Source organism: Pelobates fuscus, chromosome 4, assembly GCF_036172605.1.
Source record: "Pelobates fuscus isolate aPelFus1 chromosome 4, aPelFus1.pri, whole genome shotgun sequence".
Lineage (NCBI taxonomy): Eukaryota > Metazoa > Chordata > Amphibia > Anura > Pelobatidae > Pelobates > Pelobates fuscus.
Window position 1 is genome coordinate 110,783,011 of NC_086320.1, and position 19,535 is coordinate 110,802,545.

The following is a 19,535-nucleotide window of genomic DNA, read 5'->3' on the forward strand; positions in this document are numbered from 1 at the left end:
TAAATTTAGGTGTGCACGAGTATGTATGTATATGTATGCAGATATATAGGAGTATATATAGGCACACGAAGAATATAAATGCGGAATGTTACTGAGGGTCAAACCCAAAGGTGACTAAAGCTAACGAGATTGTATTGTATTACTGGCTTGTTAAATCCCACTCTTTTTTCTGTACCCCCTCCCCTTCTAAAAATCTCAATAAAAATTCTTGAACACTAAATAAGGGCCATTGAAGGGGCTGAAGGGTCCCGAGCGTGCAGCCCGTCCAATCCTTTACAAAGAGTCCTCAGTCTGGATATACTTGACCAGGACCTGCTAAGCACTTATCAAACATTTGCTAATTCACCACTTTCAACTATTAGAGGAGAAACGATCTACAATCTACAATATACAGCAGGACAGCATCATCTGGAATTGGATCTTCCCCCCTTTTTTTCAGCAGGACAATTTGGTGAGATCCACCCATATACAATAGTGTGTACACACTGGTGACTCTAAATACATTTTTTCTTTACTCCCTTTTTTATTTTCTTTTTTTGGATTTTTTCTCTCCTTTTTTGGGGATTTTTTTCATTTTTTCTACCTTTTTTCATTTTTTTCCCATTATTGTATATACTGTATATATTTTGGCCAATACTCCAGATTGGGAATTCCTTATGCGACTATAATGTTCATTATACATATATGAATCTAACTCTTGTAAGGATTTTGTGTTTTTTACATGATATTTCATTTGGTTGCTATGGGATATATGCTATCTACAGTATCTGTTTTTTTTACGTTTTTTGTACATATTTAAATATTTATGAAATTGATTTATTATCAATAATTAAATTTAACACTATTTTTCTACTTTATTTTGATGTCAGTATCAATTATTGTATTGCTTGGTAATAAGGGCCTTGACTGCTGTCCACAGATACAATTCTAGTGAGTTGTGGTAGACTTTGAGAGGCCTTGGGGATAGGTGTAGCAATATCTCCGAAAAGGAGTGTGGTTTCGGTATCATGGCCAGGGCGGTAGCCACCGCTATAATGGTGTCCAAGTATGGGCGCAGTACTGTACATTCCCACCAGATGTGTATGTGCCCCTGTCCCCTCCGCACCTCCAGCACACATCTGCTGATAAATGCAGTGTAACCGCATGGATGTCCTGTACCATCTACTAAGTAGTTTGTAGTTGGCTTCAATTAGTGGAATGTTTAGTGTGTTCTTGTGTGTGATGTTAAATATTTTGTGCCAGTCAGAAGTCGTAAGTGTGGTTCCCAGTTCATGGGACCAGTCCTCTGTGAATTTGGGCATGGATTTACAGACCGTGTCCTGTAGGAGTGAGTGGAGTGTGGAGAGTGGTCTCTTTATGGTTCAGGACTCCGAGCACAAGGTCTCAAATGTGATGGGGGGGTAGTGATACAGGTTTGTTCCGAGTCGTAGACATGAATTGGGTGAGTTGGTGATACCAGAACGTGTCCATGAATGTAGGCTTCTCTCGGGGGAATAGCTCCGTGAGTGGTCAGACTTTCCCCCTATCAGTCACATCCATTATGGGAGTTGTGTGGGCTTGGGCCATATGGCCCCACGCATGCTAGGTGGGAATGCTGGGTTGTAAGAGATAGGTAGTACCGGGGAGAAAATGCCTATCAGGTAGTGTTTGCAGGCAAATTTCCTCCAAAGATGTATCAGAGGGCTTTTAGTGGGGTGTGGCCTGCGGCAGTTACTAGATGGTGCTACCGTCTGCCACGGTATGGAGGCCAGCGGCACCTCCACCCATTCTTGTTCCAGTGTTTTCCACTGTTTGCAGCTATCCTCGTGGCACCATTCCCAGATTCTGGTGAATTAAGTAGATAGAAAGTATCGGAAGGGGGGCAGTCTCAGTACCCATTTGTCTTTAGGCCTAGTCAGTGTACTAATTGACAGCCTGGATCTGTGGCCAAACCATATAAAGTCGGTGAATATCCTCCGCACAGAGGCGAAGAAAAAGGGGGTCACCTCTATGGGCAGTGTTTGGTATAGAGTAGGCGGGAGAGGGCGTTTATTTTATTAATGTTTATCCTCCCTATCAAGGAGAAATGTGGTTTGTTCCATCTTGAGGTGTCTCTCTTAAGAGTTTGGAGTAATGGTGTAAAAAGTTTAGGGTGTATATGACTTGTAGGTTTGGAGCGATTTTTATCCCTAGATATTTAATGTGTTGTTGGGCGATTTTGAAGGGGAATGTCATTTTGATTTCAGTGAGCATTTGGTCTGCAATCGCTATTGGGAGTATATCACTCTTATCATAATTCACCTTAAAGTTGGATATGTTCAAGTAGTTTGATAGTTCGGATAGTAGGAGGGGCATGGAGGTCGCCAGATCAGTTATGGTGAATAGGAGGTCATCGGCATCTTCGCTCCTTTTATACGCTTTTAAAAAAAAATAAACGTTTATGAATTTTATAACTTGTATTTGTATGTTTTTAAAAAACACTTTTATAGGGGGGCGGGGCCAGCCGCCATGCTGAGAGGTCGCATTCAAGTCAAGCTCCTGCAGACTCACGACAATTATGCTCATAAAAAGCAAATAAGCTACTCATCTGCAGTTAAGCAGCAGCGGTCCTACAGGCAAAGAGGTGCTGGGGCTGAGGCTACTCGGATTCCAAGCGTTTTGACCCCTGAGAAGGCACATAAGCACAGCTCCATCTGAGGCCTACCCGAGCGGTGAGTGAGTGGCCGCCACCTCGCTGTCCTGCCTTGCGGTTTCCCTTCGGAACTCCGACACCATGCGGTAAGGGCCCCGTATCTCCCCCCCCCTTTGGACCGGGGGGGTCATCCCGGTCCCAGGAGACTGTCTCCGTGACCTGTAGGGCCTGGGCCTGAGGGGGCTCCCCACAACCAAAATGGCAGAAACAGGAGGCAACCCTAAAATGGCAGCACAACCAGGGACCACCAGATCACAGCTAAACTGATACCTCGAGGCTGTCCAGACCGTGGAAAAGCAAAGGGGCCCCTCGCTACAGCGAAGCTACCAACTTACCTATCCACAGACAGGGATTCCCAGCTCCCACGGCAACGAGCAGTCGGAACCTGCCACCCAGTCCATCAATAAGCAATGCTGCTAATCCTGCCGACCTACACGACAACCCAGCAATCCAACTATATCCAGCTGAGGATCTCACGATGGAATCTCACAAGGGGAGAGCACTCACCCCTCTCACCACTGAACACGATGGACTCACTCCTACCATGCCACAAACTCTGCAGATCAGGGGTTGGATAAGCATGAACTGCCACAGCATGAACTGCCAAAGGGACTCTCTCAAGGTCTGGGCTGCACTCAGTGGGAGAAGCTCCTGACACTTTTCTGTGTATGTACCTAGCGTTATGCATAACCTCTTAATGCACTAGCCTGCTCACATAGCTAAAGTTGTGTAAATGCATTGATTGGACTGTTCATAGCACAGTTTATGCACTGACCTAACCTAATCCTATTTACAATCTACTCTTAAACTCGAGTGCTAAAGCCTGAAAAAAAACAACAACATAAAAATGTGCCTAATAATCTTGTACCCCGCATGTTTAGCGTGGGAAAAAGCTGGAGGACTGCTTTTGGGGCACCTCTCGTCTGCTTGTGTTATATATCTGCACTGCAAAAATAAAGAATTAAAAAAACAAACAAAAAAAAACACTTTTATAAACTTTAAAACCTGTACAAGTATGTTGTTCAACTTTTTTTTTATACTGATTGGTGATTTGTATTGATGTGCTCATCAAGATAGAAGCATGTATTCAGGATTTTCTTATTTTACCTTGTTATTCTCTCCCCGACAAAGTGGGTGCCAGCCTCTGATAAATGTAAATTGGCATACCTGCCTTTGACCCTTGCTGATGTCTACAGAGGCAGCTCACATTCTCTACTCATCAACATTTCATAGCTTGGTTCATAACCCATAACATATTATAGAGATGCAATTTCCACTACGGTAGATCCTAGGTTAATTATATTTGACTGTGTATCTTCTATACTATTTTGCTTCAAAACGTCTTATAAAAAGAAGCTGACCACGGAAAGAGATCCATACCCAAAGCTCCCTACTCTTGCTTTGAATCTATCATTGTATGTTGGAAGGCTATACTAATATGTCTTTATTACACGTCTCCCATTTTATTGTTGTAACCAATATCTTGCCTCAATAAAACATAGAATGGCAAAAAAAATGCTTAATTTTTTTCAAATAGGATAGCCATAGTTACTCTCATTTGCCAAAATGCAACCAGTTCGATAAAACACTGTATTAGTAAAAAAATTCCAGGTAGTCATTTTAATATCATGTTGCCATCACAGTGGTGATCCCTTAAGTTCTGATGTCATGATGCATGATCATTCAGGCGAATATGTCCCTAGGAGAATAGGACTGGACAATTCTTTAACAATATATATGTATATATAAAATAAATGTTTAAGCATAACAGGCATCACAGAAATAGACAAATGTGCTCAATTTATACTTTGACATTATTATCTAGTCCATTTTATACATTATTTGTCAGGTCTCTTCTTATTTTCTTTTGCTGTGTGTTTGTTCTTTCCAGGATGTCTAGCCGATTCTTCCTGAAAATATACAAAGAGTTAAATATAGTTTAACTTTACACACAGGCAAATCTTTATTCTTAGATTCAGCAGATACATTTGGCATATTATACAGCATGCATCTTTAACTCAGGCCCGATGAGAGTTTTATTATTTTGTCATTAAATAAAGATTGTGATTTTCATACATTTTACTATAGGTGTGCGATTGATTTATGCTATAAAATGTTGATTGTACCACATATGGATGCGGTTTGTAACCTATAGCACCCTATTTGATATATATGCTGTATATGAGTGGATGCCCCTGCGTGTATTAAAATATAGTGGGATATAGGCCACTACCAAGATATAAATCTTAGTGCATTACAGCATAGGGGCACACACTGTCAGTGAAATTTCACACAAAATTAAATTGTGTACCGAAAACACAAAAAGTGACATACAACCTGCAGTTTTGGAAGAGGTTGCTGATAAAACAGTTAAACAAAAAAGTGTCAAAATACTCTTAATTAAATAGCATTTGGGGATTTAGGTTTGTATAGAAGTTTTAGACTCCTAACGGCTCAGCCTGTAGTTGTGGGAGGAGTTACCCAGCCTATAAATACACAGACCTCCAATTCCTCTGGGCTGAGACTACCTGGTTCAGTACAGAACCATCTACTGCTGGTTCAAAGGTCATCAACACAAACTGCCTAAACTCCAAACAAGCTGTTCTGGCCTACTGTGGGCCAAAGCTCATGGGGCACTACCCTGTCTGGCCCAGACGTGGCTTTTCCTGTTGCTGTTTGCGCGTTTATTACAACAAAACCTTAAGTTTGTTCATTCAGCACGCGTTGGGCCACGCTGTTACTGACATTCAACATGTATTCGCCCCATGTTAAGCTTTTCACTAACTAGGGAGGCATTCACAGTTCTGGGCCTAGGCCTGCTATCTGCCTTTGAGCCACAGAAGTTCTGTTTGTTTCGAGCTCTTCTAGCCCTATTATTCCTGGCTATGTCTGCAGCACGGGGGGCTGGACTTCATCTATGGTCATTGCAAGTGCTTCACCTGACTCAGATCAGTCATCTGAAGGGTATATAAACATAGCCTGGGAACTTTATCAAGTCTTTGATCCTTGTGTGTGTTCAGTTCTGGTGTTCCAGTCCCTTGAACTTAAACTCCATATTGACCCCGGCTTCTGACTTTGTTTATTATGACCTATGGTATCCTTTGACTTTGGCTATCCTGCTGTTTTTGTCCTTGTTGGTACTGCATTGGAATCACCTTTCCTGCACAGCCCCCATGCACAGGTTCACAGTCCAGGTCACCTTGGACTGTGTCTATCTGCTAGGGTGAGCAAACATATCTGCGCTACAGACTCCCACCTCAGGTAAGATCCTGACAGTAACTGCATACATGTAGAGAATTAAAAGAAAAAGTACAACCTTTTATGAAAAAAAAAAAAAAAACTTCATGCAAAAAAAGCACAACCTTTTATTAAGAAAAAAAAGGCATAACTTTTCATGAAAAAGAAAAGCTGAAATTATTAAGTCCCCGTGAGAGATGCAGGACATTACACATATAAGTTTATATTAGGCCCTCAAATGGCCTTCAACATGCTTCATATGGCCCTCAGTGGGCAACCTACTACGATCAGTGCCATGTTACTCAAGTCAAGTGTCTCATCATTATCTCTAATTAAGAGTCCTACCTTTCAGGCCTCGAGTCAAGTTGTTTATATACACGTTATGATATAGAGCAGGTCTGCAATTTTGCAACACTGTGTAATTTGCAACTGCTCCACAGCTCAACAACCATTAAGCAACCCACATCATATAAATTTATACACCCACTAATTCTCAAACTGCCCTTAAATGGCTACCCCGCTACTCATGAATCAGAATGAGCTCTCTCGGTCTTCTACTTCTATACCTTGACACATGGATCTCACTAGGCCTTCACTTACAGGAGAGATTGTGAGATTTGTTGCCATTCGGCACTATGCAAACCACCGGTTGTAATACTATCACCTACATGACTGTCACATTTACTCTACATGTCGATGTTGCACACCTCAGAACTAGTAAGATATTTCAATCCAGGCTCCCCAGCCAAACCCTTCACCCCACCTAGTTCATGCACAACAGCTGTAACCCAGGATACCCCAGCCCTAGTTCCTGGCAACTGTGCTGTATAGACTCCGGTTTCTAGCTCTGGTCTTCCCTACCTTGTGTCAGCACCCAAGCTGGAAACACAGACAGCATGACAGGGATGTAGGCCATGATTGCTCTAGTGAACTAGTGAAGTTTAGAATCTCCTGACTTTGGACGTCTTACCCTCCCATGTAGTACCCTACGTCATGCTCCTTACTTCCATTCTCTCAGTGTTACACCACCTGTTGCTATCCAGCACGTGTTTCCTCGTCTAGTGTTATTATCTGTCCCCTGTCCTTTGGAAGGACATGGCTACGAGTAATTGTTAGTAGTTTAAAGCTAGGGAACACAGATGGTACAATCTGACTGTTCCGTATTCGTACTTGCCTTTTGTCACTAAGAGGCGTCTCCCTCAATACTCACACTTGCCCTCCTCTAGTTTCTAATTGTAGGTTTCCGCACAGGCGTCATTTCACTTCGACCAGGTATTAGGATTTGTCCTAACCTCCAATCTACTATTTAAGACTCATTCAACTTAATTACTATTAGTGGTAGAATCAAGTATTGTTTTCTTGCTGGGGCCCTTCTGACAACCTCTTTATTTGCGGGTGCACCTACCATATTAGCCTAATTAATGGAAATCCACTGCTCAATTTTATTATCGACTACTCGTTTTCAAAGTTCCCAGCACTAGGCTATGGTATTTGGCCTACCTTAAGGGCTACAGAAGCAGCCTAACTAGGAAAATTCCATAATCCGCATTTTCAAGTTGCTCCAAGTGCATCAGTCCCAGTGGCATTTGCATGATATTTAGTGAACTGAACATTCTACTTTGCCATCCGTCTTACGTTTGGAGCGGAGAGATGCCCAAACTATTCAATTTAGTTGCATAATCTCTCTATAGGCTTCTCTTGTATGTCAGTACTGTCCCTCATTAATACATTCTCTACATCAGTGTAACAATTATGGAACCGAATGCCATACTCTAAAGCAGATGTGTCTTGCATCTGGTACATCCTTTGGAACTCCGCTGTCTCGATCAACCTTTTGGTCCCTACACCAATTTTAATTTCTGGAAATACATTAGACTTTATTTAATTGCAGTTCAGCCTCCCTGCAGACAGCGTATCAGGGAAAAGGAAAGTCCTTTCTGGGCAATGATGCCTGTTTCCTATAAGGATTTCCAATATTTCCTTGGTCATCTGAACGTTACCATGCACCTTACACAAGGGAGCTCATTCATTTCTCAACCTGCTCCCAGGTTCACCTGTCAACAATAGCGCTGTTACATTAAACACATGCACGCACGTGAGCAGTCCTGTTCATGTCTCTAAACTTTCTATCCCACCAGAATAGGGAAACCATGTTCACTCCCTCAATGTCATTTCTGGACTAATACCGCCGCCCACACTGGATGGCAGCCAATTTCATAGTTAACGGGGTCCGTGACACATTTCCCATAGTGACACAGAACCTACCCTCTTTTAGGAAATCAACAGCATGGGACTTATTACCGGTCAGTCCCCCTCACTAACAATAATAAGGTTGATTTGGAAGAGATGTGACAGGCAGCATCACAGAAACTCTGCTTTGTTCACATACCCATACCAGGCTGTCACAACATAGCAACCGATGAGGTGACGATCACAATTTATCGTATTCTTCCGAACTCTCCCCACGGCAGCCAAACGACCTACCAAACCCCTACATTCCAGGAATGAATTGCTGACACGCAACACTCTCTGCCAATGCCAACTGTTCATACGCTGGGCTCTGGCCATTTTCAATAAACTCACTTCTGCATATGAAATCATCAAACCATACTCATTCGATTCCGTGGCGGCATTCACATATTATTTGCCACCTCATCCTTTAACTAGCTCACAACACTTAAAGTTGAATACAACACAACACTCGAATACAACCGTTAACATTTTCAGGTAATTCTAAACGAATACGTGCTGCTCCTACTACCTCTAGTATTATCCCAGTTCATATAATCTAATGGCTGGGACAGTAGAGTCATCTGCATATGCCATATATATCCCTCAATCTAAAGGGAATTGAAACATGCATTTAAGTATTGGTTATGTAATGTCAACACGTATTCGGAGTTAAACTGTTGAACTTTTTGTCTACAAACTAGTGCATAATATGGAGAAAATAAATGATGAGCTCAATGCCCCTTAAGTGGTATCCCCTAAACCACTTCTACAAAATACGAACAGTAGAGCTCTTGAGTAGGAAGAGCTCTTGAGTAGGAAATCAGTATAAATCTGTAATAGTACAAAAATGCAAGACAATAGTGCAATGTTGCTGGAACAAATCAAATATGATGTTTGAACGTTAGGAGTATCGCTCACAAGTCAGGAGCCCAGTGGTCTCATTCCTCTGCTCCTTTCCTTGCAGCACCTTTTGGAATATACTCCTGGTATCCTGTGTATATACTTCTGGTATCCTGAGCATCCCGTGTGTCAGGGGATGAGAGCCACAGAAAGAGAACCAGAGAGAAAAGGAATCGGACATCTTTAAAGTGTCCATAAGTGCTTACCATCCCATCCATATGTGATTAATGGCTCATGACTTGTGAGCGATACTCCTAACGTTCAAATATCATATTTCATTTGTTCCAGCAATACTGCACTATTGTCTTGCATTTTTGTACTATTACAGATTTATACTGAACTCCTACTCAAGAGCTCCACCTTATGTATGTATATTGTTAAACTTTTTGCCCTCTTTTACAGGCCTACCCGAACGTTGATTCCAGCACACCACAACTGACTTACACCACCATTTCTATAACTCGGCTTATTGTATACGACCACAAATATTATGTGGCGGTGCAAAAAGCATTACCATACAGTGGAATGAACACATAGTAAAAGTGGCAAAAAAGGCCTTGGTCAAAAATGTATGGTATCTCATAGCAGCCTGAGTAGAGAAAATAAATGCATATACACAAATAGAAACATTCATCCAAATCATCAAAGCATACCATAGTATTAGTGTAGTTGTGCTCCACCAGAATGTTTCTAGCACAGTTGTTGATATGTTTGAATCGATCAGGTCCAAGAAGGATACCTCCATACCAGCGTGATACCACTACCATGACATCACGGGCATCCAAGATCTGTGGGTAAGCACAGGCATTATTAATTAAAAATTACCTTAGTATTTTTTCCAAATCGAGAACCACAGAGAATAACATTGTGGCTGGAGCATAGGTCTGAATCTTGCTACATATCACAATTGCTTTACTATTGCAACAGTACTTGAGCAATAATATGTTATTTACAGGCTGTAATGTTACATGTTCCTCCCGTTTACATCATTGTATATAACTGAATGCTTTTGTCCTATTTTTTAGAAAAAGAAAAAACCTCTCCTCTGCTATGTGCTGCCGTTTTTGAATACGTTTCTGTTGAGGTCAGAGTTCCTCATGAATGTGCAAAATTAAATAACTATTTTTGGAACATAGCTTTCAGTATAATTGATCCTACAGGTAGTTATCTATACAAGTAGTTACACAATTTAAGCATTAACCTTACCTGCATAAGATGAAGAAGTCTTTTTCCTGCTGCGGTTTCTCCATCATCTTCACAGTCTTGTATAAATGTATTTGTTTTCTTAGAGTGTATCCTACAGAAAGTACACACCACAAGGAGTAAGCGTTAAGGCCTGGAACTCACCTATAAATCATAGTTATGCAGTGTTATGGATTCTTCAAAGAGAAGTACAAGCAACAAATAAAACAATTTTCTTATGTAATTTATTTGTGAGATTCTGATTTAAATACACTGCTTAATTAAGAAAAAAAAATATGGGCGATGCTTGTTTAAAATTGCCATTTTCCTGACATTATTGATGGCAGCATTTACTCATGGGTTAGCTCCTCCCCTCACAGCAGAAAGGACAGGAAATAGAACTCTGAAACTGGTATAAATAGATCCTCCCCCTTCCCATCAGGCAGTCTTTTTTTTTTTTTTTTTTCCTGTCCTTCACAGCAGTTTGGAAGGAGTCTGCTTAGGCAGGCCTAGAATTTTTCTTTTATGCTCACCAGGCAGTATTTTTGTAGCCATGCCAGGGTTCAGCCTCTAAGCCCTGAAGACCCAGCAGCGCACTATTGTTAATACTGCAAACCTGGGTACCCCCTTTAGTGACCGGGGGTCGGACCCAACCTCCCCCTTAAGGGATGAAAATGGTCCACTGCATGCCAGGGTTCAGCCTCTTATCCCTGAAGACCCAGCAACAGGCCAGCTTGGGTACCCCGTCAGGGGATAAATGTGATATACTGCCTACATGAAGCCAGGCCAGGGTTCAGCCTCTTATCCCTGAAGACCCAGCAAACAGCACGTCTGTAAGAATTGCCAGCCTGGGTTCCTACTTCAGAAACCAGGGGTCTGACCTATCTCTCTCTCTCTGGAGTGATGACAGCGGTCCACTGCAAACATGAGGCCCAGCTGAGTCTAAGCCTTTACCCCTGAAGACCCAGCAAACAGCACATCTATAAGAGTTGCCAGCCTGGGCACCTCCTTCAGCAATCAGGAGTCTGGTCTATCTCTCTCCCTGAGGGGATGACAGCTGTCCACTGCATACATGAGGCCCAGCCAAGTCTAAGCCTTTATCCTTGAAGACCCAGTAAACAGCACTTCCATAAGGTGACTACCTGGGTATTCCTTTTCTATGTGTTCCACCTTGTATGGGGTTGGTTAAACCTCCTCCCACTGGTGATGATGGACGGCATATGGGGTACAGATGGAAGCCTATAGTTTAAACAGTTTAGGCTGTCAGTTGATCAAATCCCCATTTTGCCGCTGAAACACAGGCCTGCAGCTGTTCAGGTAAGTGCATTAGTAATTTAGATTAAAACTAGTATAGGCACCTGGGTCTCTGTTCTTTCAGTCCCTCCCAGCTGCTTTCATTAGGCTTCCTTCTAACAAATAGGTCACATTTAGGAGGTTTGTGTGGTGAGCATTTAGGTAAGTTTATACATGAAAGGATGCTTGGTGCAAAAGAGTGCTGATAATGCAAGGAGGCATTGTGAAAAAAAGAGTGCTGATAATGCAAGGAGGCATTGTGAAAAAAAGACTGCTGATAATGCAATGAGGCATTGTGAAAAAAGAGTGCTAATAATGGATATCCTGGCTGTATAAAGTCTGCTGGAATTTCACAGTCCTGAAGACAGAGAAATATCCAAGGTAAGAGAACTTTCCTGGGTGACTGATTGAAGTCCACACATGTATATGATAGGTTTTAAAAACCTAACTCTAAGTCCACACACACTTGTTTCTATCAAGATATGTGGCATTGATTGCTGTTATCTGTGCATTATGGCAAATAAGCAGGCTTTTCCAGAAAGTGGAAGTATATACTGCATATGAGACCACGGGGCCTCAGTATCCATACATAATCTGGTGGTGGTACAGCATCGGTATGTTTTCACTTTATGCTCTAATGTATGAACAGTGTGTCCAGTATATGCTCCATGTATGGGTTACTATAAGGACACGGCCTCAGTATATGTATCCACTATATGCTCTATGTAGGAGTTACTAGGATACGGCCTCAGTATATGATTCGCTATATGGTCTATATAAGAGTTACTGTGAGTACACCGCCTCAGTATAAGTATCCTCTCTATGATATATATAGGAGTTTCTATTGAGACACAGCCTCAGTATATGTATCCACTATATGCTCTGTGTGAGTTTCTATGGGGTCAGCCTCAGTATATGTATCCATTATAGGCTCTGTGTGAGTTACAATGAGGACGCAGCCTCAGTTTATGTATACACTATATGCTCTATGTGTGAGTTACTGTGAGGACACAGCCTTAGTATTGGTATCCACTATAGGATATATGTATGAGTTACTGTGAGGACACAGCCTCAGTGTATGTATGCACTATATGCTCTGTGTATGAATTACTATGAGGACACAGCCTCAGTATATTTATCTACTATATGCTCTATGTATGAGTTGATCGTAAGTATCTGCCTCAGTTTGTGTTCATTTGCTCTGAAAACAGCGCCTCAGTATATGTCCTCTACATGCTCTATTTGTAAGTTGGTGTGGACATTGCTTCAGTGGATCTGTTCACTATATGCTTGATATATTAGTGGAAACACAATGTATGTGAATTATATAAGACACATCCTCTGAGTCCACTCTAATAATGGTTCTATGTGTGGGTTATTAGTCACAACCTCAGTATATGTGAGTGCTATATGTGCATGAAGTTCTGTTGAAAACACAGCCTCAATTTATCTCACTCATATAATCTTAATATGGGTGCAGGCACATTGTCACTGTATATAGCAAAGGTAGGCTATGTATGATTACTGTTTAAACAGACTCAGTATATGTAACTGATATATATGTGCATAGGGTGCTGTTAAGAAACATCCACAATGTATGTGTTTCATATAATCTTATGCAGGTTGGTATTATTATATAACCCCAATTTATTCACAGCCTTGGTAGATTTAATATATACAAATGATCTAAGGTCTGTTTTGCGCTGAAATGTAATACAGCCCAATTCTAGCAAATGCACTGTTGTACTGGGTAAGTAACTAGTGCCTACTGTGGATTCTCTATTTCAGTTTTTTAATGAAGTAGATAAGGAAACATGCTGCTTTTTGGCTTTGTATTAGATTCCTTCTACCACAGGTGTTTCAGGATAAGCAATTAACACATTTTACCACTTCAGAGGGATTGCAGGTGTTTCTGAACCTGTCTGAGTGCCTCTCCCAGGAGAGGAGACCTGAATTTCCAAAATGGAGCATGGTACTGTTTAACAAATGTAAGGCCTTTTTGTGTGCACTCCTATGTATTTATACATGAGACCATTTCTCAAAAGTTTTTCTATTGCCAGATATCCTTTCCTCTCTTATCAAGATAGGGAATGTTTTTTTTCTTTCAATTTTGGTGGCAGTGTTTAACCTTCAAATATATGCTGTTACTGATGCACAGCTTAGTAGTTCATGCTGGTTGCAGGAGCACAAATTGGGCTATTAATCGTTCTCATAAGTAGGTAACTCTGAAGCCATTACCTGATTTAAAAGCTGTTCATATTGGCTTGTTTCTCTCCTGGTCTTAACTTTAGTATCCTTTTATTTTTCCGCAAACTTCTACTCTGAAAAATTCACTGGTCTGGTTTGTGATTTTTATTCAGTTTCCTGCTCAATTCCCTGGAATTGGTTTAACATATTCTTTAGAACTGAGTACATTTCCTTAAAACATAATCTTTATAATTTGGAGAATGTACTAATTTTTTTATGCAGTATTCTCTTTTATCCCTTGGGGACCTGAGAGTTTGGCAATCCCTTTAGGATATGTCAGGGGTGGCATGCATTTGGTTCGTAAGGAATTATTTGTTCAGACAAGATTCCCCTGTTGTGAAGGGGAATATTATAATTTCCTTTCTGCAATTAAAGGTATTCTTTTAGGCTCATATGATCCAGGTAAGTTTTCGATACTTGGTATTGCAAGTATTTTAATTGACACTGGGAGGTCTAGTCCAATGGGCCATTCTACCAGGTTTACTATTAGGTAAAATTCACCTGCTACCAGAACAAGAGAGGTAACTCCTTAACAGGTAACTCCATTACGGTCCTCTCTTCTGATATTCATGGGGATTCTTCTAGGGGTCCTTATATGTGGAATTTGCAACCAATGTATGGCTTTAAGTGGTTGATTCATCCTACATATAATAATGTAATGCAGCTTGTTGATGACAAACATTTGACTGATATGTTTTTACATGGTCTCTGTACCTAGATCGGTATAAGTTATGGTCACTCCTAACATTGCATTGATTTAACCCCTTAAGACCGGAGGGCGTACTATTACGTCCTTTTAAAAGCGGCTCTAAACGCCGCCGGACGTAATAGTACGCCCTCCGGTTTTTAGTAACTTACCCGGTCGCTGGCGGTCCCACGCCGGCGATCGCGGTTCGGGGGACTCCCAGGGAGCCCCCCGCGGCACGTCCGCCCTCCAGGAGCCCTCCCGGCCATGTGAGAGTGAGGTCCTTGCAAGGACCTCACAATCACATGGCCGGTATAGCTGCCTGCTGCATTGCCAGCAGGGGGACCAACTGTAATGACAGTTGGTCCCCCTGCTGGCTGAAAATCAAATAATAAAATGTTAAAACAGTGTAAAAAAAAAAAAATTATATACTTAGATCATATATATATATTATATATATATGATCTAAGTATATATATACACATATACACACATACACATACACCGTCTAGGTGTATTTTAATATTAATATATATATAATTATATATATATATTTATATCAAATTACACGTAGACTGATACTGATTAAATATATATATAATTATTGTTATATATATATTTATAAATAATATAAAAAAAAAAAGTAAATACGTAAAAAAATTAAATAAAAAAAATAATTAAAAATAAAATATTAAAAAATATATAGATGTGTTTTATTTCGTTCTAACTATTCTGATATTAATATATATATATTTATATCAAAATACACTTATAACGAAATAATATATATCTATATACATAAATATATACGTATATATCACTATATATATACCTATATATAAATAAAAATATTAAAAAAAATATATATATATATACGTATATATACACATATGTATATATATACATATATTAATTCTACACATATATTTATGTAATAATTTTACATAATTAGGTATCCTAATTAATTACAATTAGCGGGACCTGCCTGACCACCCATGCCGAAAGTATAGGGAATTTAATTTGCTAGCACTATATTTAACCCTATAACTTTCCAAGACACTATAAAACCTGTACATGGGGGGTACTGTTTTACTCGGGAGACTTCGCTGAACACAAATATTAGTGTTTCAAAACAGTAAAATGTATTACAACCATGATATCGCCAGTAAAAGTGACGTTTTTTGCATTTTTCACGCACAAACAGCACTTACAGGGACGATATTATTGCTGCAATACTTTTTACTGTTTTGAAACACAAATATTTGTGTTCAGCGAAGTCTCCTGAGTACAACAGTACCCCTCATGTACAGGTTTTATGGTGTTTTCAAAAATTACAGCGTCAAATATAAGGCTTGTGTTTAATTTTTTTCACATTAAAATTCGCCAGATTGCTTACGTTGCCTTTATGACCCTATGGTAGCCCAAGAATGAAAATTACCCCTATGATGGCATACCATTTGCAATAGTAGACAACCAAAGGTATTGCAAATGGGGTATGTCCAGTCTTTTTTAGTAGCCACTTAGTCACAAACACTGGCCAAAATTGGCGTTTTTTGCATTTTTCACACACAAACAAATACAAACGCTAACTTTGGCCAGTGTTTGTGACCAAATGGCTACTAAAAAAGACTGGACATCGCTTATTTGCGATACCTTGGGTCGTCTACTATTGCAAATGGTATGCCATTATGGGTGTAAATTTATTTCCTGGGCTACTATACAGTCTCAAAGGCAACGTAACCAATCTGGCGAATTTCAATTTCAAATGTAACACGCTATATTTGACCCTGTAACTTCCCAAAACACCATAAAACCTGTACATAGGGGGTACTGTTTTACACGTGAGACTTTGCTGAATACAAATATGTGTATTTTATTGCAGTAAAAGCAAACAGTATTATGACATTGACAGTTAAAATGTCATGAAGAACAAAAAAAAATCAAAAAAAATCTTATTTTCTCCCATTTTTTTCATATTAAATTATGTTTCATAGCTAAATATTTGATATTAAATGAAAGCCCTGTTTCCCCTGAATAAAATGATATATAATAAGGGGGGGTGCATTTAATATGAAAGAGGTGAATTACGGTTGGACAGACATATAGCGCAAATGCCAGGTTTTGTTTACGTTTTGTTTCGTTCACAACTTGTACATTTGGCTGCGGTGTTAAGGGGTTAATACTTGTGGATTATATACTTGTATTGGTGTTGATATCTTACAGATAATACAAACTGCTTATTATCGCCATAGGCTCTGCCACTAGTATTTCATCACTATGTGAAGATAAGGTAAGAGTAAGTAAGCGGTTGTTTATTCTCATAAGGATAATTGAATATCTTCTACTATCCTGCTTATTATGTGTCGGTTACCACAATGGATCATGTGCCTCTGGTTACTACCTTCTCATCAGTATCCTGCCAATTACATTTGTCCTACTTATGTTACACAACTGTCTCTAATAAATTTGATTATACTGTTTGGCATAATCTGTACTATTTACAATATGTTTCTTTGAATGTAGGTACTGGTGTGATTGATCCTTAACTAATCTGTATATGGTTCTTCTTGCCTTTGCCTAGTAATGTCATTGGTTTGTACCTCTCCTGTGACTGATCATTACTGTATCAATTCATCCACAGTGTGAGGTATTGTTGTGAGCCTGATTTTTGATATATATATATATATATATATATATTCGTTATTGCAGTGTTTTAATAACACTTATTTTTCTACTAGGCTCTGCCTCTTTCTGACAGGCAGGTATTGATTTGTTTCCTGTATCCACAGGTAAGTAGTTCACAAGGCAAGAGGAAGCAGTGTGAACCGTCCTTAATAATTACATCCAGGAAGTAATTGGATTCTCAGTGTAATTCTCCCCGTGTTGAAAAGCATGGTGTGTCTGTTCTCATCCAACATTCTGTTATGCCTTTGTCAAGGTTCTGATCTGATGAGGTCATCAATTTGGTTTTAAATTTTATATCAAAATGGCATTATCCTTATCTAACTTAGGCTATCATGGCCTTAATTCCTTTCGGACTCTATCATTATTCAGGATATTTCAGATATTGAATGCCAGGAGGTTGCTGACCTTGCAGCCTCTAGGTTAATTTACTTGTCTGAGCAGAACGTATGACAATATCCTATTGTCTTGTTTGGCTTTTTTAAAGTCTTCTAAAATTTATGCAGCTCAATAATGGTTTTATAGCTATTAGCTGTTTTTGAACTCTGTCCCTCCCTCTATATATACTGCTTGGGTATTCCCCATGAGTAAATGCTGCCATGAATAATGTCAGGAAAAAAGGAAAATTTGCTTCATACTTACCGTAATTTTCTTTTTCTGATCATTATTCATGGCAGCATTACGGTCCCACCCATATACTATAAGATGTGATGCTAGTTACTAAGACTGCCTGATGGGAAGGGGGAGAATCTATTTATACCAGTTTCAGAGTTCTATTTCCTGTCCTTTCTGCTGTGAGGGGAGGAGCTAACCCATGAGTAAATGCTGCCATGAATAATGATCAGAAAAAGAAAATTACGGTAAGTATGAAGCAAATTTTCCTTTTTGTAGAACATTATGTTTGTGTCACAGCTCAGCATTACTAAGTGCATTAAACATATAGTTAAGGGAAAAGAGAACTTTTGGTTCATTTTTTGTAGCATACAATGGTTTTGCATTGGCATTTTCTTGGGTGTAATCATTTCAAACATACAAACAAATTTATAATCTTGTCTGAATCAATATCAAAAGATACCTGGGGGTCCCCTTATTTTTAATGTGGCAGGTTGGTGACAGTGTTAGGTGCGTTATTTAAAAGGATTTAAAAGGTTATGCGCAGTGCTCACTTTGAGTGCTGCTCATAGCTCATCCATCAGTCTGTGGCCACTAATTGTGGGTCCAGCTAACACTCGGAGGAAACCTCAGGTATCAAAAGATACCTGTGGTTCTTTGGTAGCAGCAGGGATTTAAACCCTGCTGGTACCGTTACTGCATGGCCGTCATGTGGTCCTTAAGTGGTTAATGAAGCAGTTTTGGTATATAGATCATACCCCTGCAGTCTCACTGCTTTGTTCTCTGCCCTTTAAGAGTTGGCCCCCTTTGTTAATGCAGACCTAAGCCACGCCTCCCCTGGCTGTGACTTATGTAGCCTTCCTAAACACTTTCTGTAAAGAGAGATAATTTTGAAACTTTCTGTATAGCACAGTCTGTTGAATATAGAATTTCTGTGCTGTAATATCTGATTGAAAATGTAACTATTTTCTCATGTAGGCTTTGGGAGTCACAGCCAGGGGAGATGTTTCTAGGGCTGCATAAACAGAAATAATAGCTATTTAACTACTAAGTGGCAGGTAAATGACCAGTGAGATTGATCTATACACCAAAACGGCTTCATTAAGCCAATGTAATTGTGGGGTTTATAGTATCCCTATAACTTAGAGAGAGGGGGGGGGGGGGAAATCTTACTGCATTCCAAGAAAAACTGACCGTCTGCACATTTGTGTATGATAGATTAACAATGTCACTAAATCAAGACTTTTTAAGCAGTTCCTATACAATGTTTTTATAAATTTCAGTACAATACCCACCTATATGCATAAATGTTGTGAGCGGCAGCAGCAATCTTTTTATTCTCATACAATTTATTCAGCACTGCTTTAACCTAAGGAAAGGATAGCAGGTTAACGAGAAAGTAAACAAAAATAAAATGATTGAATACATCACAGTCGCATTGTTAGCAGTAATAGCCTACTATGGGTACAGTAGTACTCTGTGGAACAATAACTGCCAGGTAAATGAAGCAGCTTTACAGGTGGATAAATATGTAGGACAAAAGTATTTGGGGAAACGTTCTATGCTTTAAGAAACACTCCAGACACTTGCAGAAGTGCTTTATGTGTGAAGAGCGTGTCTTCTTTTTTCATTTTACAAAAAATAAAAATGTAAATAGAAATTGGCACATGTATAAATTAACCTTATTACATCCCACTGGATGTCAATCGCATACATGGTCCTGTAACTCTTTTGTTACTCAAGAGAGTCCATAGCACCTTCTTAATGAGCTACATTGGGAAGACTGTGATTGGA

General features: G+C 39.8%; 1 protein-coding gene across 3 annotated transcripts in view; it reads right to left on the minus strand.

The window, feature by feature from the left end:
• Positions 1-4,276: 4,276 nt before the first annotated feature.
• Positions 4,277-19,535, minus strand: part of IMPACT (impact RWD domain protein) — a 31,765-nt gene continuing 16,506 nt past the window's right edge. For all 3 annotated transcript variants that reach the window (XM_063450450.1, XM_063450449.1, XM_063450451.1), the window contains 4 exons: positions 19,037-19,110; positions 10,247-10,337; positions 9,694-9,828; positions 4,277-4,581 (listed from right to left, as the gene is read on the minus strand). In XM_063450450.1, the coding sequence (XP_063306520.1) occupies positions 4,510-4,581; positions 9,694-9,828; positions 10,247-10,337; positions 19,037-19,110 (372 nt within the window). In that variant the 3' untranslated portion in view covers positions 4,277-4,509. The remainder of the gene's footprint in view (positions 4,582-9,693; positions 9,829-10,246; positions 10,338-19,036; positions 19,111-19,535) is intronic.